The 27,111-nt window shown below is 41.5% G+C and overlaps 1 protein-coding gene across 3 annotated transcripts in view; it reads right to left on the reverse strand.

Annotated features, from left to right (window-relative positions):
- The window catches only part of ARHGEF28 (Rho guanine nucleotide exchange factor 28), a gene marked incomplete at its 5' end in the record, with an annotated part of 258,133 nt that overhangs the window by 162,067 nt on the left and 68,955 nt on the right, over positions 1 to 27,111 (reverse strand). For 2 of the 3 annotated variants that reach the window (XM_079702486.1, XM_079702487.1), the window contains 4 exons: positions 1,718 to 1,898; positions 5,229 to 5,412; positions 23,089 to 23,382; positions 25,897 to 26,044. In XM_079702486.1, coding sequence (XP_079558612.1) covers positions 1,718 to 1,898; positions 5,229 to 5,412; positions 23,089 to 23,382; positions 25,897 to 26,044 — 807 coding nt within the window. The remainder of the gene's footprint in view (positions 1 to 1,717; positions 1,899 to 5,228; positions 5,413 to 23,088; positions 23,383 to 25,896; positions 26,045 to 27,111) is intronic. The other variant, XM_079702488.1, reaches the window with a different exon arrangement.

Genomic DNA, 27,111 nt, shown 5'->3' on the forward strand with positions numbered 1-27,111 from the left:
GTGAGCCAAGAACCATGGACGGAGACCAGATATATTTCTTATTGTAAGTTACGGTATCACAGTGTCTTAAAGAACCTCAGCCCTATTCCCTTCCCAGTCTCCCTACACACTACCCAGCCAAAAGCTTAGGACAGGAAGAACGAAAAAGGGGTGCTGATACCTGGAACACAAGGCCATCCCACTGCAATGGATTCTTCTTTTATCAAGTGTTTTCCATAAAATTAAAATCTCTGATAAACTGGAAAGTAATCTTCATTTGGTCTTTGTTATTGTAAAGTCCACTACAATCAAATATTAAAGCATCTAGATTTACTCATCCTAAATGTCCCCCAATGTCATCAGTAATAATTATCTCAAGTTACAAGAAATCACGAATCTGACCTAAGAAGCTGGAAGTTTTTATAATGCAACAAATGTTCAGAATTTTTGCTTTACACGGAGCATGCTCTAGCCTTTGCAGGAGCTTTGTGGTCTTGCTGTAGTCTGAGTGTCCCCTCTAAGGACACACGTGTTGCTGAGCTCTGCCACTCTGAAACTGCAGGGAGAGGCACTGACCCTGAGTAAGGCTGCTGCCCCACTGAAATAGCCACCCCTGGGGGCCTGGGTGAGAAGCCACAGGGATGGCTGAGAACTTCTGTTTCTTTAAGCAGAAAATACCCTTAAGCAAAATGAGGAAATACTGTATGCCAGAAAATTATCCACTAAACTCCCTAAACCCAGCAGAGGTAGTTCACACTCTGAAGAGCATGTTTATTTTAATTATTTAATAAAACCCTATATGGAGTAAGCAATAATCTTGGATATATAATGTTTCTGGTTAAACCTTCAATTTAGTTATATAAAGCAAACATTTTACAAAAGCCAAAACTGATAAATACCAATATCAGTTTTCTGATAACAGTAAACTGACTGTTTACTTTGTAAAGCCTATCTAGTCATGAAACTGGTGCTTATTAATGGATGTGCTTGAGAAGACTGCGGGGGGCAGAGGGTCTGCCGGCGGGCGTCACACGATCTGGTGAGTGAATCCATTATACCCCTGAGCACTATCAACTGAATTGACTGAAGCCCTTTTACTCAAAAGAACATTCTACTTAATAATAATTAAAATATATGAATATGCTTTACAGTCTTCCAGGTTCAACGAAAAAATAAAAATAATGAAGATGAAACATTTTAAACCCTGAGATGGGCATGCTCTGATAACAGTCAAAGCTGATGTTTGGGCCACGGTGGTAGGGGGAAAAACCTCTTTGAAAAAGAACTGGTCTCAAGTGACTAGTCCCCATTCAAAAAGAATCTGTACACTGAAACAAAGGCTTAACTATATCTAAGCCTTAAGAAATCCCAGAAGAAGATATTATTCATTTAAAATAACCCTAAAGGCAACTGCTTTAGATAAGAATTATAATACAGTCAATAAGTTAATAGAAAGTACCCAATATTAGAATATTAAACATCAGTGATACTGGCTCATGAAAAGTAAAGGAAACAATATTACACAAATTACTATTTTCTACCTACTGCCAAAATATCATATAATAATCTTCCTTCTACTGGTGTAACAGTTTCTAATTCCATGTCCCTCAAAGTCCCATTAGAAAAAAAGAAAGTGCTACACCCCACCAAAATACTGTTCCCAAAACAACGAGTTTGCTGTCTGCACTCTCAAAGAGAGTGAGTTATTATGTCTTATACCACAATAAAGGGCACAAACCTTGAGGAGGAAGGCTCTATCCCAAAAGTATTTCCTAAAGAGTTTAATATCCGCCTCCAACAAATGCTCGGCTGTGTGATTAAGCGTCAGGGTCAGTGTTTCTGATGAGTGAATATACCGCAGGGAGGCATCTTCGCTGAGCTGCACTCGGGAGAAACCTGGGGAACGTCTGCCCTGGAAGCTGAAACATCACAAATCAAAACCCACGATCCCAATATTCTTCACTGTCCCTGATATTACAAACCCAACTGGCAAAACAAGCCATAAAAGCTACCTACTGAAGATAGGTACATAAGATCATGTAAATAGATCCTAATAAAGTCATCTTTGTTTTTCCACCTAGAGAAGACGGCAATTGAAAAGCTGTTCACATATATTATATACTATAAAGATTTACATAATTAATGCAACAGTACTGACTTTTAAACATAGTATTTTACCTCATTCTCACTTTAATCTGAAAAGATGCCTCTGGCCTTAATGGCACCACATGTCATACCACAAATTAGCTGGCAGCAGACAGTTTATTAGGCGATTACAGTGGAAAACAGATATAATCTCCAGAGATCATGGTGAGGTTTGGATGTTACAAACAAGCGAGATATTCACAACACACTGGTCTACTGCTGTAAATCATTTCCTCATGCAAATCAAAACCTGCATAAAGTTGATCCTGTTGCATTCTTGAATTCATTCATAAACAAAGGAACAATATTCCCAAACTAAATTCCTGAATATTGGCTTATTTTCCATTCTGTTGTGGTTAAGAACAACTGCACGTTTATTAGCTCTATGTAGGCTTCATGGTTAATGTCATAATATTCTGGATGGCCCATAGGTCATGTAGTAGTAATGGTAAAGAGGCCTCAGGAGGGAGATGCTAGTGCTCCCAGATAACAGCTTGCCTCAGCATGTTGTCACAGCCCCCAGATGCTCCCAGATTCTTCAGTTCACAGAACTAGCTCTATGTCTCTTTTCTCTTCTTCCATTACCTCATTTTGTTAATCAGCATTTGTATATTTGCAAAATTATAGTATAGCTCCAACCACAAAAATGTTATCTCTATCACATGGAGTGACAAAAAGAGATCCATTAAGAGCACCTGTACTCTAAGATTTGCGGTATCTCCCCAAACTCTTGACACAATTACTTGCAAGGACTTCAGAATCTTCTAGAAAACAACTCCCCATGCCAACTACAAGCCACTGAAGTGAATGATTCAGCCTGAGCAATAAGATTTTTGTAATTAATTTAGAAAATGGAGGCTCCATCACATAATCAAAATTTAGCTTACAGTCTACTTCTAATCCCATCCATGAATGGATTTATTAGATGTGTAAACATTTTTTATTTTCATTTTATTGGAGTATAGTTGATTTACAATGTTGTGTTAGATTCAGGTGTACAGCAAAGTGATTCAGTTATACATATACATATACTCATTCGTTTTTAGATTTTTTTTCTCTTAAAGGTTATCAAAGAATACTGAATAGAGTTCCCTGTGCTACACAGTAGGTCCTTGTTGGTAATCTATCTTATATATAGTAGTGTGTGTATGTTCATGTGTGACTTATCCCTCCCTCCAATGTTTCCCCTTTGGTAACCGTAAGTTTCTTTTCCATATCTGTAAGTCTGTTTCTGCTTTGTAAATAAGTTCATTTGTATCATTTCTTAAATTAGATTCTACATATGAGTGATATCACATGATATTTGTCTTTCTCTGTTTGACTTACTTCACTTAGTATGATAATCTCTAGGTCCATCCATGTGGCTGCAAATGGTATTATTTCATTCTTTTTTATGGCTGAGTAATATTCCATTGTATATATGTAAGACATCTTCTTTATCCATTCCTCTGCTGATGGACATTTAGGTTGCTTCTATGTCTTGGCTATTGTAAATAGTGATGCTATGAACATTCAGGTGTGTGTATCTTTTCGGATTATGTTTTTCTCTGGATATATGCCAGGAGTGGGATTGCTGGATTATGCAGTAACTCTATTTTTAGTTTTTTAAGGAACCTCCATACTGTTCTCCATAGTGGCTGCACCAATTTACATTCCCACCAACAGTGTAGGATGGTTCCCTTTTCTCCACACTCTCTCCAGCATTTATTGTTTGTGGACTTTTTGGCCATTCTGACCAGTAAGAGATGATACCTCATCGTAGTTTTGACTTGCATTTCTCTGATAATTAGTGATGTTGAGCTTTTTGGACATCTGTGTGTCTTCTTTGGAGAAATGTCTATTTAGATCTTCTGCCCATTTTTTGATTAGGTTGTTTGTTTTTTTTGACATAGAGGATGTATAAACTTTAAAAACACATGTCATCTTCTGGTCTTGGACACAATAGAAAGATACAAAGCTACCAAAGATGAAGTGAGGCTCCAGGTCCTCAATGTAACCCTGAACTATCCACAATGACGAAGTCAGAGGAAGTGGTCCTGTCTTGCCCTTTTTAGCTAAAGAAAGTGGGGTCATGGTAGAGCAAAGATAAAAGCAATTCCATTGGGATGGGCTTTTTCCTTAGTTGGCGGTCACTTGACCAAGTAAGAACAAAAATAAACAGAAAGCTGTGACTTCAACGTGCACTTAGGTAGCATACAACCGTAAATTAATTACATTGAGTTCCATGGGACAAATGAAACATACCAGTTCATTAAGACACACCATGTAATAACATTGATAATATTTAATATTTATGTAGTAATTTATCATTTTCATTGTAGTTTCCCACTTATTTTTTACCACATGTTAAGTCAAGGAAATCACTGTATAGGATATAATGACCAATCTGAACCACTCTAAGTAACAAACATTAAAAGTGTTGGTATCATCCTCAACATAGAGAACTTCACAGTTGACAAATTATTTCATTTCCATTATCTCTAGATCCTAATAACCAGCCCATTGGCTACATAGTATCTTGGGGTTTGTTTGTTATTCATTGATTCAACAAAAACTTATATTCTTTCAATGAATGTATATGCTGAACACAGTGGGTAAAACAAATAGTTTCAGTCCTCAAATGATTTAGGATGGAGATATATATGAAATAAATGATGACTATATATATAAAATTATAAATTATGATTTATATTATAAATTAATCATAATTTTAATCACAATTAATACTGTAAATTAATCATAATTGTAAAAGACCATAACATAGAAGGCCTCTCTGATGAAGTGACATTTAAGCAAAAACCTGAAAGATAAGTAGGGGTTAGGCTAGTGTTTCCCAACTTATCTTCTTCTTACAGCCAGCCCCCCAACCATAGAGCCTTTTAAGACATTTTTCCTGACTCCCTCTCCCCCATGAAATGTGGATACCGAATATATCTGTATATCTGTTTATGTATGATATGTATATCTGTACTTTATACATGGGAACTAATGGTAAAATATAAACCAATGTTAGCTCGTGGTTTGGTTATTTTAATTTTTCCATAATGCTTGGAAGACTTCAGAGAAACAGATTGAGAGAGAATCTATCAGGTATCCAAACTCACTTTGTGATGTCTTCAAACAGCTTGGAGCATCCACCATGTAAAGCTAAGTCTAATGGCGTGGCACCCTCCTCGTTGGGTAAAGCCAAGGCCTGGACTCCTCCAGGGAGACACAGGAGGAACTGGGAAAGCTTAGCAAGGCCCCATCTCACAGCCAGGTGCAGAAGAGACTCTCTATGTAGAGAAACTGAAAAGAAAAACATGTAATATTAGTTCCTTCATTTAAAAAGTTTGTCTTATATATTTTATCAAAGGGATTGTCAAAGTAAGAATAGTAATAGTAAACATGTCAGAGCTGGAAGGGACCATCAAAAGCATCTAATCCAGAAACCTCATTTTACAGATGTGGAGAGGTCAAGTGATTTGTGCAAGGTCAGGGAGGTGCTAGAGCCAGCTTCGCTCACCACTGGTACAATGCTATTCTGTGCACTATGGTGCACGTCCGCAACACCTTTCACTCGTGTGCAGTGAGGTCATCCATGGAAAACAAGTGCTAGGAGCATGCCATCCTTTGGAAACAGACATCGTCAATTTCCAAGGTGTCCTCTAAGGAGATGCTGTTACCCTAGCAGGACAGGCTACTAGAGGCCAAGAATGTCAAGGAGCCTCCATTTCCACTTTTTGTCCTCAGAAGTGCTCCTCTCCGGTCAGCAGCTGGGGCAGAAATGGACTCTGAGTCCATGGTCTCTCTCAAACTTTGTGGAGGTACTTCTACCCATTTATTAGAGCTTTGGGATTATTTCAGTGTTGCCAAAGCCACACACACCAGCGCTCTGCTTCAAAAATTCGGCCTGTGCCTCTTCACATCCCCCTTGATAAGGGGGCTCCTGCTTGGTTTGTGTCTGGGTTTTTGCTGTTGATGTTTGCCGCTGTGTCTTATGGTTGTTTCCTGAGTATCTTCTTACAGTCTGAGGGCATCCTGGAAGTTTTTTATTCCTAACACCTAGCATGGTATATGGCAAACTGAAGTCACTCAGTATTTATTGAGTTGAATGGCAACTGACTACTAAAATCTCAATTATTGGTGTATGTTTAAATTGTCTAATTTGTATAGAGTTTGTACTCCTGTATTTCTCCTACAAAGACTCAGTGCCTGGAACACAGCTGGCCCATGATAAACATTACATTGGAAACATGTAAAAGAATACGTTTGCTTACATTTTAAAAAGCTAGGCCCATGAACTCCATCGACATCAAGACACACCTTAAAACAAACCTAGTCTTAACAACTGAACATGAAAATCCTAACACTCAAGATCTGTCAGAGGGGCTTCCCTGGTGGCGCAGTGGTCGAGAGTCCGCCTGCCAATGCAGGGGACGAGGGTTCGTGCCCCGGTCCGGGAAGATCCCACATGCCGCAGAGCAGCTGGGCCCGTGAGCCATGGCCACTGAGCCTGCGCGTCCGGAGCCTGTGCTCCACAATGGGAGAGGCCACAACGGTGAGAGGCCCGCATACCACAAAAAAAAAAAAAAAAAAAAAAAAAAGATCTGTCAGAATAAGTACTCAGTAAGAATCTGAGTTATACATACCCTCCAGTTAAGTAATGTTATTGACTGTTTGTAATCTGAAAGAGATCCAGAGGATGCTGCATCACACCGGAGTGGAAGGCCCAACAGGGTAGGACCTTATCTGTCTTTTATCCTAGCACAGTGCCTGGCATGTGTATGTGCTCTATAAATATTTGCTTGTTGAATGAATAAATGACCAATGGCTCTCTCCCTGATGACCACCCATGACAGTTAGCTTCTAATACCTGGCTACAGCTGCTACTTGGAGCATCTATCATTCTTAGTTCTACCTCTGATACCTCCTAAGAAAAATCTGTGAACACAAAGTACATACTCCCACACAGCTTGGACACTGAAGACGAAAACTACCTACTTCTCCACCCAGCTTACCGTCTACACTAATATGATTTTGCTATTCCGTCGTCTTCATTAGCATAATTTCACCAGTCCAGGAGACTCTTGCCTAGGCAAAGACTGACTATTCGTCAGAGGAACTTCCTTCAAGGCCCATCAACTCTTTAGCAGGAAGCACTGACAGTTTAAGCCGCAAAACCAATCTTTAGCTACTATATCACGATCCTTATCTAAACCTAGTCAAAATCCCTTCCCTGACACCCCTTTGCCATCACTCCTCCCCTGCATCCAAAGACCCTCATTAAACCAAACTTCGAGTTCTCAACAAATCCCAACCTTGCCTTCCTCCTTCAAGATTCTGCTAAGGGGCTTCCCTGGTGGCGCAGTGGTTGAGAGTCTGCCTGCCGATGCAGGGGACACGGGTTCGCGCCCCGGTACGGGAAGATCCCACATGCTGCGGAGCAGCTGGGCCCGTAAGCCATGGAAGCTGAGCCTGCACGTCCGGAGCCTGTGCTCCGCAACGTGAGAGGCCCGCGTACTGCAAAAAAAAAAAAAAAAAAAAGATTCTGCTAAGGCTCAGTGGAGGCAGAGTTCTCCCTTATAAGGCCGGCAATAAACTCAGCTTTGTCTTACCAGCAGGTTGTGATGATGACATGTGTGGAGGCAGCATCCAACAAAACTCTAGTCTGAAACAATCAGAAGGAAGTACTCCGCAGCACATGGATGCAAAAGAAAACTGCTTAGCTTACATTTTTAGTTGGTTTATACTATTTCTATGTCTAGATCGATGAGCATAAAATTTCAAATATGTAAATGCCACAGACTTCACTGTATATTTGCTCCATCATCCATCTGTGTGACACAGCACAGACCCCCCTCAGTAAAATGACATCTGAAATGCCAAAACATCTGAAAACAGATAAAGCAGTGCACCCCGCCAGACATCTGTTTAATATACTTGCTATCTTCTAAAGGCTATTAAAGAACTTATCTTTAATTATTTTATCCTTTAAGTCTTTGATCTTTAAACTCACTTAATTAGAAAGTAAGGATTTTACTCTTAACAGATTCCCAGCAAGGCATGTTTGGTAACATTTACACTCTTTTTCCTCCTTAAATAATAATCGTGAAGAGACTTGTTAGGATCAGGGAACAACACACAAACACACACACACACACACGAGTACACTGCCCAATGTACCAGTCAGCATGAGGCATGAGGTGGTAACCAGCCACATGAGGATGGAATTTCTAAGTCACAGATCTCAGTCTGAACCTAGGGAGAAACGCCCATGGTTATACGAGATACAATTTTTTTCCAAGAAAAATACGACCAAAAGGGAACATCTAAACCAGCGGTCCCCAACCTTTTTGTCACCAGGGACCAGTTTCGTGGAAGACAATTTTTCTACAGATGGGGTAGGGGGAGGATGGTTCAGGGGTAATGCGAGTGATGGGGAGCGATGGGGAGCAACGGGGAGTGATGGGGAGCGGTGGGGAGCGGCAGATAAAGCTTTGCTCGCTCCCCACCGCTCACCTCCTGCTGTGCGGCACAGTTCCTAAACCTTTCGGGTTCCCGTTTAAAATCATAGCACTGATAAAGGCAGTATGGTGTCAACCATTTAAATGGTATTCCCTATAGTGCCTGGAGCAAGACCCTAAATACCCTCCAACCTGGGCTGTAGTTCACTGTACCCAACCTGATTCCTGCACCAGCAGAGCTTCCCAGGCCTGTGTGCTAGCCCAGCTCCCTGTTCTCTCCTTTCTGGCTCCATCCTCATATTCTGTTCAGTGGGACAGGACAGCAGACATGTGGGACTGAGTGCTCACTGCTGCCCCTCTCCGTCCCTCCAAATCCAGGGAAGAGAAGATCTTCTGATGTTTGAAGAAACAAAAGGCTGCCCAAAATGTGTTAAGAAAGAGTTTTATTACTCAGTGTAGAAGTTCAGAGCCCAGAATCAGGCAAACAGCTTGAAATAGGAAACATCATGACATATATAAATAATTCTGCTTGCTATAGAGTTTCAGATTCTTAACAGGAGTCAGGAAAACAAGCTGTGGAAAGAGGTTCTACAATTTGGTAGACATGGGGGTGTTTAATTAAAATGAACTGGTTTTTTTACCAAATAAATTTGTCTCTTCCTGTTTATTTGGTACCAGGAGTTATTTGAACTAGTGTAACTAAAGCAGAATTACTAATAATTGCTCTAATGGAAACCATTAAAAGGTGTGACCTGTACCATCCTGGGAGCAAGATCACCCAGACACAAAAAGGAACAGCAGGCTGTGACGTTCAATCAACATACCCATCACGGCATGAAGTGGGGCTCATCTGCCCCCTGTGACACGGAGGGGGGCTCAAAGCCCATGCCTCTCACTCTGCCACACCTCAGTTTCTCTGCCTGGAAAATGAGGCTGTCACGTCAAAGACCCAAGGTCCTAGGAATACTCATCCTTGCCTTGACTCTTTGGGGATCAAAGATCCGTGACATACAGCCCAGACCGAGAGCCCTTCCAGAGCACCTGAGGCACAAGAGCAGGGGTGGCCAGTTTGTTACTGAAGGAGCTGATTTTATGGACTGTTCAGTCCAAACTTGGGACCATTATCACACCTACACAAGGTCTGACGGTGCCTTTAAGGTAGCAGGAAATTCAGGCTGGAAGATTGAAAAATAAATGATCAGGGCCTTAGGAACTTACATACACTGCTAGAGGAAATGTAAATTGACACACCCACTTTGTAAAACATTGTGGTATAATCTAATAAATTTGAAGAAACTCATGTCTTATGGCTGAGCAGTTCCACTCCTACATACAAGCCCCAGTGAGGACAATGCTTTGTATGCACCTGGAAGCATGCATAAAAACGTAAAATGGTCAAAAATAGAAGTGATCTTAATCACTTGATTAATCACTTAATCAACAATAGAATAAGTTGCAGTATAATCATACACAAGTATTCTAACAATAAAAACGAATTACAGACTAATGTAGAAGAAACCAAGAAATATAATGTTGAGGGGGAAAAGTCACAAAAGAATACACAGAATATGTTTTAATTAATATGAAGTTTTTAAAAAGTGAAAACAAACCATATTATATATGAATACATGGGTTCTAAAACTATAAGGAAAAACCAGGTGACGGTTACTCTAAAAGTCAGCATAATAACTCCAAGGGGAAAGAGTTGAATGTGGCTGGGAAAGAATGAGGGCTGTTGGTACTTCTGGGGTCCAATGATGTCTGTATGTCTCTCCCTCTCTCTTCCCATTCACCCCCACATACTTGTGTTCAAGACCCTCCTCAGAACAATTAAAATTCTAGGAAGGGCCCAAGCATCAGTCTTTTTTTTTTAATATGTATTTATTTACTTATTTATTTATTTATTTTTGGCCGCTTTAGGTCTTAGTTGCAGCACACGGGATCTTTCGTTGTGGTGTGTGGGCTTCTCTCTAGTTGTGGCACGCAGGCTCCAGAGCACGTGGGCCCTCTGGTTGTGGTGCGTGGGCTCAGTAGCCCTGTGGCATGTGGGATCTTTGTTTCCTGACCAGGGATTGAACCCGCATCCCCTGCATTGGAAAGCAGATTCTTAACCACTGGACCACCAGGGAAGTCCCCCCCAAGCATCAATCTTTTCTAAAGATTCCAAAGTGATTCTAAGTAAAAGCCAGAGTTGAAATCTGCTACTTTAAACATCTGGTTAACAAAATCCATATCTATGCCTCCATTTTATACCACTGTATTCCCAATTATCTCTTAAGATTTTATTAGCTAACAAATTTCACCAACGAATAAGACCAAAAAAAGTTTGTGACTTTTACAAGTTATTTTTAATCTACATCACTTGCTGCCAAGCCAAGATATGGCCTTAAACATTTAGCAAAATACTAAAACTGTGATGGGGACAATAATCTAGAAGCAAACATTATTTTTAAACAAGTTAATTCAGAAGTCCTTCTACTTTGTAGGGTTTACTAATGTTTCATAACTCCTGAGTAGAGCCACTTAAATGTATTCAACCCTGTAAGCTTATGAACAAAATATATTTTTAATTCATTTTTTTAATGAATTAAAAAAATAAATCCTATCAATTAAAATAAGTTCTTCTCTGGTTTCCAAAGCCACATATATATTCATAGAGGTCTCAATTTGTGCATCTAAGTCATTGAGCAGACAAACATTGAGTCAAACTAGTACAATATGCCAGGCCCCGTGGACACAAAGGGGGAAGCACATGGCCAGCCCACTTTAGTTTGCAATAAAATAAGTATCTTGCCCAGGAAATCCTGTCTGGTAAACTATAGCTCTAGGCTTACACAAAGAGTGTGAACAGAAATAAATAAACTATCTGACCTACAAGGAAACTGCTCTACAGGTTAATCAACCTACATCATGCATCATGATTTGACAGTTTACAGATGTTTATAAAATACAAAAATGATGAGCAGAAAGAGAATGAAAGAAATATTAGCAAAAATTTACATGGAGAGTGGAAGAGAGTATTTGGCATGAGCATCACACACAATCTCTGATAATTTTCAGGACTCTTAATGAGAATGGGAGGAGAAGTTGTATAGTACGGCATCTTCCCTTTGGGTAGCTCTGATCAGGGCTTTGGTGTGTGTATAAACAAATCAGCCTTCCATACGGAAGATCGGAGGTTGGTGAGTCTAGGATAGTAATTGCAAATATAAAAACACTCATAGGAAAGATATGGAAACAGGACATCCCATGGAGCACAATAGCAACGTGGCAGGCATGGTGGGATCATATAGCCAACAGATAGAAGAGGACTGAAAAAGCATAATGGCAGGTTTTAGCTTCCCAAAGTGTCTGCTCTGCATCAGACACATTTGAGACACTCAGATTACAGCAACTCCTGACTGAAAATCTGGGAAAACACAACCACACACACAATCATTCCAGAAAATTCGCATTTTGATATACAGTACTGGAATGCACTTCATGGATTTTGTACCTCATATAGATTGGTTATACTTACCTTGTGGAACTAGTACTAAATCAGCTGAAACATTAAAAAGTCCTTATCAGAATTCAAAGATGGTAATACGATTTCTGGCTTTCACAATCTGGGGACGTTTCTAGAGTGACATATACAACATGGACAACAACACAAGATATTAAGAAGCCAGGCACAACACTGTGTAGTGCAATGGGAGCAGATCAAATAGCTGAAAGATCTGGAGTTGAACACTTACAGGGACGTAGCTTTGGAAAGACCACTGAATTCTCAAGTTTTAAGCTGCTTGATCTGTAAAAGGAAAGGAGGGACTTCCCTGATGGTACAGTGGTTAAGAATCCACCTGCCAATGCAGGGGACATGGGTTCGAGCCCTGGTCCGGGAAGATCCCGCATGCCACGGAGCAACTAAGCCCGTGCACCACAACTACTGAGCCTGTGCTCTAGAGCCCATGAGCCACAACTCCTGAGCCCACATGTCACAACTACTGAAGCCAGCGTGCCTAGAGCCCGTGCTCCGCAACAAGAAAATCCACCTCAATGAGAAGACCACGCACCACAACGAAGGGTAGCCCCTGCTCGCCACAACTAGAGAAAGACTGCATGCAGCAACAGAGACCCAACGCAGCCAAAAATAAATAAATAAATAGATAGATAGATAGATAAATAAATATATTGAAAAAAAGGAAAGGAGTATCTACTCAGCCTAGTATCCAAGATTGTCAGCAGGCTAAAACGAAAATAACATATGGGACAGGGGTCGCAAGAACTAAGACAGGCTGTATGGGGGGACTTACTAGTCATACATATTTGTCTGGTCTTTTTAATACAAAAATATAATAAAGAGTCACTACATAGATCTATGTATATCTGCAAGCAGTTTTCCTCCGGTTATAATTTAAAATCATAATTTAAGGGAACTAGTTATGTGATTAAGAGGCACTATAATTGCATCAATGAAAGACACCAGGGCTTCCCTGGTGGCGCAGTGGTTAAGAATCTGCCTGCCAATACAGGGGACACGGGTTCGAGCCCTGATCCGGGAAGATCCCACATGCTGCGGAGCAACTAAGCCTGTGTACCACAACTACTGAGCCTGCGCTCTAGAGCCCGTGAGCCACAACTACTGAGCCCGTGAGCCACAACTCCTGAAGCCTGTGTGCGTAGAGCCCATGCTCTGCAACAAGAGAAGCCACCGCAATGAGAAGGCTGCGCACCGCAACTAGAGAAAGCCTGCGTGCAGCAACGGAGACCCAACGCAGCCAAAAATAAATAAATAAAATAAATAGATTTATTAAAAAAAAAAAGAAAGACACCAGATGTGCCATAAGACAAATGTGCTACAGCCCCATGGTTTGGGCAGCAGGTGGTCATTAGGCGCCATAAGCAGCAATTATGTCATACCAGCTTTTCCAGCCTGTGCAATAGAATTTTTTCATTTGTTAATATTTCTTCAAGGCTCTAATTTACATCTACCATTCATTCATTCAGTAGATATTTGTTGACAGCATACTATGCATTGGGCATTCTTCTGCTCCCCCCTCACACCACAGGTGAGCCTGTGGAATTCCCAGGCACCCTTCCAAGTGACCCTCCAGGAACCCTGTTCTGTTTGGGTGACAAATGAAAATACACTGCAGTCTAATTTTATTGTTGACAAGAAGAAAAAGCATAGACTCATCATATCTTGAAAATGGCCTTTTGAAGTTTGCATTGAGATTCTGAATTCAAGCACAACCAGGAAACAGCCAAGCCCAGATTGAGAAATACTAAACTTTGTGGGTATGAGCTACAACTTTAGTGGGAGATCTTATCCCCTCCTTCAGCACAGGGGCACACTCAGGAAGGGATATTCTGGTGAGAGAAGGAGAAGATAAATGGGATAAACCAAACAGGAAGTCAATATATAAGACGAAGCCTACCTGGGATAAGAGTGAGGGTGGAAGGTTGGGAAACGTTCATTAGAAGTCCAGATGGCAGCTGTTACCCATGAAGGAAAATAAACCACAACATGCATCTTTATTTCATTCTTGCTAGGTGCCAATGACTACAAGGACTTTATATTTCTTGTTTCCATCTAACACTTATTAAGCAACTTACACGTGTTCTCTCATTTAATCCTGACAGGCATTGAACAAGGTAGGGGTCAGAAACTGAGGCTTGACACAATTATGCAGTTGCCCGAGCTCACTCAGATAGTAAATGCAGCATCAAGGATCTGAACCCAGGCTTTTCTACCTTTAAAACTCAAGTTCCTAACTGTTATGCTTCCAATTAGGCAAAGATAATTAGATAAAAGAAGACAAACCCAAGAAAAGAAGGGCAGAAAAGATAGAACTTGAATAAATCAACAAGCAGAGTCGGGAAAAGCAAGCAGAAGGAAACTAAGCGTCACCAATCCTCAGGGCTCAGGCCTGCACCCCACTCTCCAGATGTCGTCCTCATCTGTCTCTGCATGCACATACACACACACACCCTCATGACAAACCTGCAAAATAAAAGCTGCTACAGCTATAGATGTGGGGAAGAGAAAGTAGGCATGTGAGAATCATTATGAACTAAAACCTAGGGTAGAATTACAGAAGATACAAGCTTCTACCTATATAGCCTCATGCTCACATCAAGGCCCATATTTGAAAGAGTCAAGACAAGGCCTTGTAAAGTTCACTGGGGCCAAGTAAAAGGGGTGCTGCACCAGGACACAGGGTTGGTCATTTCCCTCGGATTATCTCACCACTTCTGGCTCACTGCCCGCCCCCTTTGCCAGGCCTCTCCCACCCATTTTCAACCATCAGCCTTTTAACCTCCAAGCATTTGGTAGTTTTTAAACCAGTATTTTATTTAATTTTTAAATAAAGTAGTACAAGGACAGCTGCCAGCATTCAAATCCTATTGAAGAAATACACGAAAACAGCAAAAAGTTAAACTTTTTTACTCAAGTATTAAGAGAATCCTCGGCTACAGTCACTTTCAAATTCAATTTGAGTCTCCTGTGTGCAAACCAAAACTGCCCTGTACATTTGAAGGGTTCCCAGAGGAGAACAGCCACCCAGAGGTAAATTTCAAAACCTTCCACTTTCTTGAATCTGTTGGGAGGCACATCAGGGATGGGTGTTTGAAAATAAAAGCTTCCATTTACATTTTTTTTTCCTTGAAAATTTTGAGAGAGGGAGAAAATAACCTGAAATAACCTGAAAATAACCTGAATAGAACCCTATCCTCTATTTCTCAGGTGTGAGAGTGAATATGTAATTCTCTACTCCAGTCTCAGGGCCATTGGTGCCCTGTAGGAGGCTTAATTTTTAAGGAAAAGTTTAAGCTGCTTTTTCTTCTTTAAAATATAGTGCCTTGGGGCTTCCCTGGTGGCACAGTGGTTGAGAGTCCGCCTGCCGATGCAGGGGGCACAGGTTCGTGCCCCGGTCCGGGAAGATCCCACATGCCGCAGAGCGGCTGGGCCCGTGAGCCATGGCCGCTGAGCCTGCGCGTCGGAGCCTGTGCTCTGCAATGGAAGAGGCCACAACAGTGAGAGGCCCGCATACCACACACACACACACACACACACACACACACACACACACACACACACACACACACACACATATGGTGCCTTAAACAGAGAAGGTGCTTAATAAGAGTTGACTGACGTAACTGCAGGATAAGTCCAAATGATTTGACACGGGGAAAAAAGTCCTTTTCCTTAAGAGGTCAATTCTGTGTTAAATTCTTTACTGCCAGAGAAACCTATTCCTTAAAAATGAAAAGCTAAAAAAAGAAACAGAAGATAGAGAAACCAGTTTTAGGTTAAGGATTTTAAAACTTCACAAATGATGCACATTTGTGTGCATGTGCATGGCTAAGTACTATGAAACAATTTTACCCATTTACCATAGGACCTGTCTTAAAGAACATTCTCTCCGCCACTAGCAGTCATCCAGTGGGTTACCTTAGCAACTGAAGGAATATGATACCAGCTTTAAATGTCAGAAAAGAAAGTGTGGAGATGTCTGTCCCACCAGATACTATCAGAAGTGCCAGAAAGCAAGAAAGTAATACTGAGTGTATACACAACTGCTTGAAAAATGTCAAGATTTCCAAGAAAAACATATATCCCAGACTTAGTCAATACCCATAATGCATTAATTTTAAAACTCCTCCAAAATTTTTTTTAAAACCTAGGAACTTGTATTTTGTAATAAATCTGTCCTTTAGGGGTTTCCTACCCATTGGTAGGACATCAGCTGATGTTATCTGAAACTTTCGGTCCAGGACAAAGCTTTGGGGCAGAAAGACAAAGCTGACATTTCACATAGTCTGTGGGAAAGCAAGCAAGTCTTCTAATCCAATGTACCATTCCCTGGCTAACAAGACATGGCACACAGGTGGGGACCAACCAACAGGGCCTGGCTCTATTTCCTTTTGATTTCTAGAGCTGGCAGACTATATTCAAGGATAAGCGAGGGTGGGAGGGAGGGAGACACAAGAGGGAAGAGATATAGGAACATATGTATATGTATAACTGATTCACTTTGTTATAAAGCAGAAACTAACACACCATTGTAAAGCAATTATACTCCAATAAAGATGAAAAACAACAACAACAACAGCCAAGCTCCATTTCAAGTGTTAAACAAACTCTGCCTCTTCCTGGTTAGAGATCTCTTTCCTCTATTCAAGGAAAGATAAACAGATATTTCCCTCTGTCAAACGTTGAGGGCCCACACATTGCCTTCTCTCATTGCCTAGAAAGAAGGTGATGATTCCCGGTATGTGGCTTGAAGCAAAATGTAGATGTCACAGAAAACTGGCAGCTCCCACTGAGTCTCTCATAATGAACTGTTAATTCTCACTTAATGGCGTTTCCTGCAGATAAGCAATATTACGATTGCTCCTTAAACTCCTTAAGGGAACACTAAACTATTAAGACATATTTAACAGTTGCTGAATAACCCCCATTCTTCTAAGTCCTTTTGGTGGATTGCATTTCTTTTCCTTTTTCCCCCATTAGTTGTAAAATAGAGAAAAACATTCTCCTTCAAAGGGAATTTATAAAGACCCTACTAATAAAGCACAGCATCATGCTAACCACCCTTCTTCCTAGTAACAGCAGTCCTTATCCATTAAACCTATAGCCCCTCATGAGGTTTCTACTTCTCCTTTAACCATTGCTTCTCTTTGAGGACAGTTCTCCAACCAATCATACAACTACAGAATGAGAAGCCAGCACCCAAAATACACTGGCCCTGTACCTAAGACAGCCCTGCAGAAAAGTTGCAAAAGCTCAGCTGGCTTACCCTAAAAACTTTTTCCACTTATAAAACCAACTATAAAGACAGGAATAAAGTTTAACTCTTTAAACTTGATAAAGCAATCTAACAGATATTTTCTTTGCTTTATAAAAAATTTTAATGTATTTGCCCTACAGATTCAATTCATGGTGCCACCTTTCTTAAATGTTCTTACCACAAAAAAGAAATGGTAATTATGTGACGGTAGGGAGTTATTAATGCTATGGTGGTAGTCATCTGCAATATATAAATGCACCAAATCAACACACTGTACACCTTAAACACGCACAAATATGTTAATTATATCTCAGTAAAGCTGAAAAACAGGTTGCTATGTTTTATAATTGGTGTAATTAATGAAGAGTTCTATCTCTTCCACAACAAAGAACTTCTTTCTGCCTATTAAGGAGACCTTTGCACATATGAAGTACTTTTACCTAGAGACCTGCAGAAAAGTCCACTCATTTTTCACAACAGTAATTTACTTTGGCAGAAAATGCCTTGAATCTGCAAATTGTTGCTACATATTGGTTTGTAAGTGTAAATATATGCTGTGAGAGAAAGACTTTATATGACTTCTTTTTTAAGTAAAGGGGCTTTTTTTCCTTAAATCAGAACGCATAATCAAGACAAGCTCTACCTAATTCCATAGGTTGGGAGAAGAGCTACTATGTTCAGGGGCAAGGCCATCAGTCCTCCGAGATGGCATTTGTAGTCCCTCTGGGATCTTTACTCAAATGGCAGCCTCCCCACTGGTGACGGCAAGTTTGGTGCTTGCCAGCCACATCAGGCTTCTGGACACACAAGTGATAGGAAGTAATTTGATTGAGCAGGAAGGGAAGACTTTAACTCAAGATATCTGAGCACCAACACAATAAAAAAAGGGTATTTTATGCCAGTTAACCTAATTGTCAAAATTATGCGAATCTCTGAGAAAAGATTTCTGGCCAAAAAACAAACAAGCAAAAAATTCAGAACAAAAAAGTTAATCATGAAATTTTATGGGATAGTATATTACTACTTAAAGTTTTACTGTAAATGTGAGGCACCTCAGAAGCTTTTATCATAAAAGCTATTTCACAGAAAGAATGGGTTTAATTTTACGAAACAGAAATCCAATTTTATTTATGGCACAAAATTAAATAAAACACAGGATATTTCCTTCCGTAGGAGAGTAACTTAGTTGCATTGTGAGTAATGATGGGTAAGATGCAGGGCCAAGGAAAGGCTCTGCTTTTCTTCATAAGACACAATACTCTGCTCAGATTCTGGCCCTTCTACAGGTTCTCAGGCCTTCCTGATAACTCTTAGTGTTTGAAAAGAAAGGAAAATAAGGGATTTATTATAAAATGCAAGGAAATACAGGAATGCTTCACAGTAAGGCTTCCATCAGACTCTTCCACGACAAAATCATTACAGAAGTCAATTTTACTCATTCTGTAACATCCTCTGTACCCCCCTAAAAAACACAGATAAAGACAAAGAATGTTAAATAAATGTGAATAGTAAGGTTTTAAATAGTTTTTGGACATGTCTTAGGAGAAATAACTACTAGGGAAAAAAACTTTTCCATTTACGATGCTCCTACCATTAACACATGATAAATTCCAGTGGGCCACATGCCACAGTTTATTTCTCACTTTTCTAATGTAATTTATCTGCCTCAAAGACAAGCAACACTAATAAAATATGTACACTGAAAAAGAGATGCATTGAGCTCATAAGAGATTCTAAACAGCTTAGGTTATAACTCCACTACATTGAAGGGGAAGGACCAGGATTGTGACATAGGAGACTCCTGAACTTCCCTCCTCCCATGGAAGTACCAAATGTACAGCTACACACAGAGCAATTCCCACTGAGAGAAATCCAGTCACTAGCTCGATGACTCCCACACATAGGACTGGATGAGAAAATACCCATACTCATATGGGTAGGAAAGGCTGAGACATACTCTTGCCATAAACCCCACCCCCAGCTCAGCGTCATACAGTCAGGAGGGAACCTACAACTCCCAACTTTTCCCTGAGGAATCAAGGGTTTTCACCATACATGTAGCACCCCAACTTTTAAGGCTCCTACCTGAGGGATGGGCCCCCAAATCGCCTAGCTCTGAAGGCCAACAGGACTTACATCCATGAATCCCACGGGACTAGAGCAAATAAAGCAGCAGCTCTAGATGGGCATATAAGCAGGCACCTAGGCTGTCTCCCCAGGGCTCAGTGTTGAGTAAGCAGGCAGAAACACCCATCTCCCAGTCTTTCCCTGGAAGAGATTTGACTTCATACTTTATAAGCTGCTGCCCGAGGGTCCAGCATCTAAGTAGAATGCATCTAGGGGCTGGCTGTCATTCTCCCTGGACCCCCAGGAAGCCAGTTGGCAACTCCCCCACTCCCTTGCTCCAGTCCACTCCAACAATAAAGCCAGGTCACCAGCATCTCTCTGGAAGGAGCTGCTTTTATGGCTGTCACTCAAGAGACAGGTCCCAGATCCCCTGGCATTGACAGCCAATGGGGCTTGCATTCAGGAGTCCCACAGGACTGCAGTGGATAAAGAAGCAGTTGTTAATGGGTGTACACATAAGTACTTGCTGCAACCATCCCCCCAAGGTTCTGCACAGAGGAGCAAGCCAAAAACACCCATCTTCCAGTCTTTCCCTGGAAGGGATGTGACTGCATACTTTGCCAGCTTATGCCTTCTAATCAGCCTGCATCTAGGTGCTGACTGAGATCCTCCCCCTTAGGACACTGATGGGCCTTGGTACACCCTCTACTACTGGGAGCCACTACGAACAAAGACAGCAACTTGGACTAGCACAAAGATTTAAGAGGCAACCAGGAGCTTGGGCTGGGATGATTGACAAGGTTCATCTACACAAGACCAGTCTGTCAAGACTGGGAGAGGTGGCTGTTTTATCTGATGCACAGAAACCAAAACAGAGTCCAGGAAAATGAAGAAACATAATAAGTTCCAAACAAAAGAACAAGATAAATCTCCAGAAACTGATATTAATGAAATGGAAATAAGTGATTTATCTGATAGAGAGTTCAAAATAACAAAGATGCTCATGGAGGTCGGGACAGCAACACATGAACAAAGTGAGAATTTCAACAAAGAGACAGAAAATGTTAAAAAGTACCAAACAGAAATCACAGAGCCAGAGAATACAATACCTGAAATGAAAAATTCAAAAGAAGAATTCAACAGCAAACTAGATCAAGTGGAAGAAAGGATCAGCAAACTAGAAGACAGGGGGATGGAACTGATCTAATCAGAGGACTGAAAAGAAAAAGGAGTGTTAACCCTGTCCCTGAACACTGATGTTGTAGAGTTCTATTACAAGTCTAGGCTGCAAGCAATGTTACCTCAAGTACTACAAACTGTTCTTAGAGAAAGTCTAGAAATTTGTTTTTGTTTTTTTTTTTTTTTGTGGTACGCGGGCCTCTCACTGTTGTGGCCTCTCCCGTTGCGGAGCACAGGCTCCGGACGCGCAGGCCCAGCGGCCATGGCTCACGGGCCCAGCCGCTCCGCGGCATGTGGGATCTTCCCGGACCGGGGCACGAACCCGTGTCCCCTGCATCGGCAGGCGGACTCTCAACCACTGCGCCACCAGGGAAGCCCTGTCTGTTATAAGGATATGGATAAACCAAAGGGTCATGATAGATGGAGGCTTGGAAAACAAGAACACATCTCCAAACATCAATGAAAATGGCAATAAGATAACCCTTGGCAGTTTGGTGGTTAGCCCAGTTTTCTCCAAACTTATTTGATTATGCATCTCTGTCAGCAAAAATAATTGCACATATGCCCCAAACCCAGAAAATTGTATGCATATACTACTGTCAATGTACAGACTGAAGATTATGAAATCTTATTTCTAAATCTTAGGATAAAAAATAAATACAGCATGTGGATAACATGAATCCCACTTTGAAGGTTCTTAGTTTAGGCTGTTCATATGAAATTATGAAGTTCCATAACTTTCAACAATTTATCATTTTTCAGAGGCACAGACTGAACCACGGCAGAGTCCAACCTGCTATGCTGAGAGAGTTGCTGTGCTAGGAAAGTACCCCCCTCGCTGACCTACATCTGCCTATCCATGAGGCTTTGAGGCTCTTTACTTATGTCTTTGAGCATGGTGACCAGTGAGAAATTATGAAAGCTTTATGTCTTTGTCAAAATGAGTCTGCCTTCCAAAATATAAAATACCCTCTAATATTATTGATAAAATTTGTTTTAAAAGCCAGGAGGCTTAAGCAAATGAAGTTCCTTAGCCAGAAAGTATAAAATAGATAGATAGATAGATACATAGATAGATATATAGATACATATGTATATACACACTCATATGAATGAATATATATATACACATGTGTACATACACCAATGAATATATGAATATATGTGTGTATATACGTATGAATAAAGTTCCTTAGCCAGAAAACATTTTTTTCCTCCTATACATACAGGAGAATTACAATAGCAATATCTAGGATGTGCAACTCCTTAAAGGTCTTAGGATACACCGCTCATTCATTCAAGTACTTCCTGAGCACCTGTTATGTGCCAAGCTCTTTGCTAGGTCCTTGGGGATAATGGTGAGCAGAACACACACCATCCACTCCCTCAGGAAGCCCAGCCCTTCATTCATATCAGTCAGCTGCCACACAGCTAAGTGCAGCACATGGGATTCAGGCATGGATGATTTCTTTCATCCAAGGTCTTAAGAAATAAGAAACATCCTTAAGTGCCAGCAGAGTTTAAGTATAACCCTAATAAAGGAAAGAAATGGAGGTCCTCTCTGATTGTGGCTTATGACCTTATGATTGATTCTGCTTAAAAAAAAATCATACCCCTTTTACCTAGAGTAGTTCATTTAATCTTAATCCATGATCAACTTTAAACCAACCTGTAACCAGAATTTATCAGGAAGCAGAAACTCTTAAAGACAGCATCATCCAACCACAAAGCTAAAGTCATAGGAAGAATACAGAAAAACAGCAATAGTACATGTTTGTGTCCAATAAAATACAGAGCAATAGTTCTATCTCCAATACAATTATGTTATTTGTAATCACCATAAGTAGTATCTGTTGAACAGTGTAGCCTCATGCATCGTGTGAGCTTATATACAACATCTATATCTTTGTTCACACAGATTCCAAATGGTTTTAAGAGTCTATTTAATGATATTAAGAGTCTATTTAGTCTTTTAGTAAAGAAGGGGCATCCAGAAGTAACTCCAAAAGTTAGCATAAATATAGTAAATATGAATGCTGTCAGTGACACTGACATTTTCAAAGATGTCAATGCATTGGTTACATTTGCTGCATGGCCACATTTCTTCTCATTGTTCCACAGAGTTGGCTGCGTGTTCTTCCTTGCTCAATGACTCTACCTATTTGGAAATAGGACACCAATATCCCCTTCCTACAGCAAGAAAACATACCAAAGGAAGCGGAGCCACAGCCCAAAGCAGCTGGCTCAAGAGCCTGCCACAAAGAAACAGTCCTTCCCTCCTTGAGGAAAAGCTCTTCACCTCCTGGAAAAGAGTGGCATCAACCAGTCCAGAGATGAGTGGCTCCAAATGTCAGGGATCCCAGACTGAACAGTGCAAGGCTCAGGTCAAAAGTAGGCAGGAAAACCCACCCAGGCAAACAGGCAACAAATTGTAAGGCACATTTGAACTTGACATAGAGAGGAGACATCTTAATTTCCTGGTAAGGACTCACCTTCAAGTGAAGAATTTCCCAGGACAGTCCACCCAAGAGGCAACTCCAGATGGGTCAGAGCCAGCACAAGCTCCTCGTCCAGAGCAGGCAATGCTCCCGCCGTCAGAGCGAATGGGGTCAGCAAGGTCTGGTGGCTACTGGCTGTGAGGCGATCGGCTTGGGTGACCAGCAAACGAGCCAGCCTGCAGGCCATATTGTCCACATAGGTCACGGAGTCAGAGCCCATGGTCACAGGGGAGTAACCTTCCGAGCAGAGGCACACAGACACCGTCACCGTCTCCTGAAGCCTGTGGCCTGGATGACAAGATAGTGAACAGTTCACCCAGAGTCTGCGGAAGATGCTCTCCCAGTGTCCAAAGCTTTGGCCTGAGCATACCACACGCTCCAGGAGAGCAAGGCAGAAAGGAAATGCGGCCAATTATCTTCAAATGCTGCCAAGCCTGTGGGCCCAAATTAACACTGACCCCATCTTCTTCCAGTGACTCCTGATTTTCAAACTGACCTTTATGAGCTCTGACCATTTCGGGGCTGCTTTTCTATCATTACCACTGTTATCTGGCACAGCTTCACCTTGTACTTCTACCCAACCATCAAATTCAAGTTTGTTGTCTTAAAGGCCTTTGCCCTTTCCTGTTCTGGCATTTCCTCCTGAGTCATATGTTTTTATGTATTTATTTAGGTGATAGTTTTATAAGGTAGCACCACAAAGTTACACAAGTTTACCCTAGTTCCTCAGAGTTATTTTGAACGTGAGTAGGGTGGGTAAACACTACTCAACAGAAACACTATATGTACTCTTCATTGGCCCACCACCACTTCTGAGAATGGCTTCTCTGTCTTGTAGATGTTCTTAATACTTCTGCTGGGTGGTCACCTAATCCTGCTACCCGTCCCTCCTCCTTACACTCTTCTTCCATTTTACCAAGGTTGGTGAACTTCTTTCTACCCAGGTATGTTTTTATGTTGTCCTTGGCAGCATGTCCAGGAATTACTACCACCAAACCTCTGCGATCAGGGTATTAATAGCTGCATAGAAGAAGGGCTAACATTCAGCCACCACTGGCCCCCAAGCAAACGGCTAATGGGTGCAAATCATCTTTGCTCTGCCTTATCCTCCAAAGCTTTTCCCCAGAAGCTATGCTGCCAGGCTTCAAGGAATAAGAGCGTCCCAGGTTTACCAGGCAAGAGCTTACTGCTATTTTCACATCATTGCCTTTTTAAAGTGGTCCAATGGTACAGCACAGAGTGCAGCCCTTACCCCCAGACCACACACGTCCACTGTATACTACAGAAAATACTTTGGAAAGGTACCCTGGCAAAGCTGTATCCGGGAAAATGTAAGATTCAGAAATGTGGAACTGTCTGCAGTGAGTTTGTTAAAATCAAGGTAAGAACCCTCCCTTCTAAGCAGGCCACAGTATAATAAAAAAAGATTTTCTGTAACACACAGGGAGTGGGAAGGAGGTTCACCCCTACATGCAAGTGAAGAAAAAGACAAAAGTTTTGATGTTAGGAGTGGCACTTTAGTTATTATTTTTATTCTTTCTCTTATAAGAGGCTGATAAAAAATAGAAAAACCAAGAAAACAGGGCCAAGCTAAATGCAGCAAAAACATCAATGTAAATACCAAAGCAAAAGGGAGAGGCAAAAGAGACTAGAAGCCAGTATAACTCTGTGCCATTAATGTGGTTTGACTTTTTTTCTTATGAGGATGGGAGTTACTGGGCCTGAGAGAGAAGCGCTTAAAATTGCCCAAAGCCCCAGAAATTGCGCAATAGATTGATTCAGTGACCAAACCCAGGTAGGTCTGAAAGGTCTTTGTACGTCACTACAATTCTCTATGTCTGTGTTTGCATGTTTCCTGTCTTCCTTCTTCCCACATGCAACAGATATACTACAGAAGCACTTCGAAACATTTTTCTTTTAAAAATGAGGCCAGTCTTACCTATTAAAAAATTGAAGGTTCCCTCTATGATACAATTTAAGAAGGCCTAAGAGACCCACAGTTAAAACCGATAAACAAACAAGAAAAACACCACCTCCTTTCCTGCAGGTAATGGCATCTTAATTGCACCTTTAGTCTACAGCTTGATGTCTCAGATGTACAACCCACATGCCAATGAAAATACAAAAAACTGTACCTGAGGAGGGGCTGTTACTTCATGATAACACATTAACACGATACATTAATTTGTCATCTGTCACCGTGGTACTTGAAGACAGCTGGGAGAATTACAGGTTTCAGAATGTGAACATTTTGGTGGTGGGAAGAGACAGTTTTGGAAGCTGAGATCCAGCAGGGAAGCGTCTGGATAGACATGCTGCCAAGGAAGGAACCCCTGCCACCCAAAGGAGCAAAGCAGAGAGCAGCTGCTAGACTGACCACAGGAGAATGAAGAAGAGAAAATGAAGACCACTGCCAAGTATCTCAGATCTGCCTGAGCTGTCCTTGGCCACGGCTCCGGGACTGCAGGCAGCAATACGAAGACAGAGCATCTCCTCCATGGGATTGCATCCAGGGCACCCCCAACCTGGAGGGTAAGTCTAAGTTGGGCTGCTCAGGGAGCTGCAGACACAGCTAGAAGCGGCTCAGACGTGAGATAACCCAGTGTTCTTCCTTACATACACATACACACACACACACACGCACAAACACACATTCTTACATACACACACACACAAATGCACAAACACAAACACACATTCTCACACACACATACGCTCTCACTCATACCCACCCCACCTTGAGTCACCATGAAGGTGCTCACAGACAGGTTTTTCCATTGCACAATAAAGAGGACACCTCACCTGGAACGCTGGATTGGAGAACGTTATCTTCCATGCGCTCTGCAATCACAATGTGTCTCTGATGAGATCCATTATAAATGAAGTAAAACTCGGCATCTTTAGGAAGATAAACGTTTTTGCCAAACTTCGCATAGACCGTCATCTGCCCCTGAAAGATGAACAAGTCAAGGTATCATCACACTTCCTCGTCCTGGCTCTAAGAAACCACAATAAAAAGGGCCCCGATACAAAACAGCGTCCTTTGTAATGTTCATTTCATGTGGGCGAGCCCAAATATCATGAATCCTTCTTCCTAAAAACAATGTTTTGGATGACAGGGCGATGTTTCCTGATCTATTTAAGTATGCGTGTCAGAGCTGGTTTGTTCTGTTTTCAAAATTGAAGAAGTTAGGGCTTCCCTGGTGGCGCAGTGGTTGAGAGTTCACCTGCCAATGCAGGGGACACGGGTTCGTGCCCCGGTCCGGGAAGATCCCACATGCCGCGGAGCGGCTGGGCCCGTGAGCCATGGCTGCTGAGCCTGCGCGTCCGGAGCCTGCGCTCCGCAACGGGAGAGGCCACAACAGTGAGAGGCCCGCGTACCGCAAAAAAAAAAAAAAAAAAAAAAATTGAAATAGTTAGAGCATACAAAAGAATTTCTTAATTTACTAGATGTGCAATTATAATACTTGGCTGTATTTTACTTTCTTTGAATTCCTACTACCTGATGAACATCATTGCTTGTATTAATTTTTTCCTGTACCTGAGATACCACCATAGTATAAAGCTTCAAAATAACTATTCTTAGCCGTGTCCTTACACTGTACTGGACCACAGTGGCTTGTAAGAACCTTAATTAAATATTCACAAACATTGCCAAATAAACAGCACTATGTGATCCAACACTTGCTGTGCCCTTTCCCACCGCTGTTTGTCTTCTCTGAGGGAATTCTCTGTCTTCTTTCTTATCTAGCCTGGCCTCACACTTTCTCTTGAAAGCTTCTGGTTGGCACAAAGCCCTGCTAAATATCCTGGTCCCAAGGAGAGGAGCTGCCAGCCTGGGTCACTGAGGCACACTCTGAGGAAGGAAGGAAGGAAAGAATGAATGGGCAGCAGGCTAATGCTCCCCAGTATATCATAATCCAGAGGCGGTGTCGGGCGGCTCAATCAGTGCTACAACCAAGGCAGCAGTGATGGATGAGCCTGCCAGATTGTCTAGGGCCTGGAAGGCTTCAAGGA

Source organism: Hyperoodon ampullatus (assembly GCF_949752795.1).
Source record: "Hyperoodon ampullatus genome assembly, chromosome: 4".
Taxonomy (NCBI): domain Eukaryota; kingdom Metazoa; phylum Chordata; class Mammalia; order Artiodactyla; family Ziphiidae; genus Hyperoodon; species Hyperoodon ampullatus.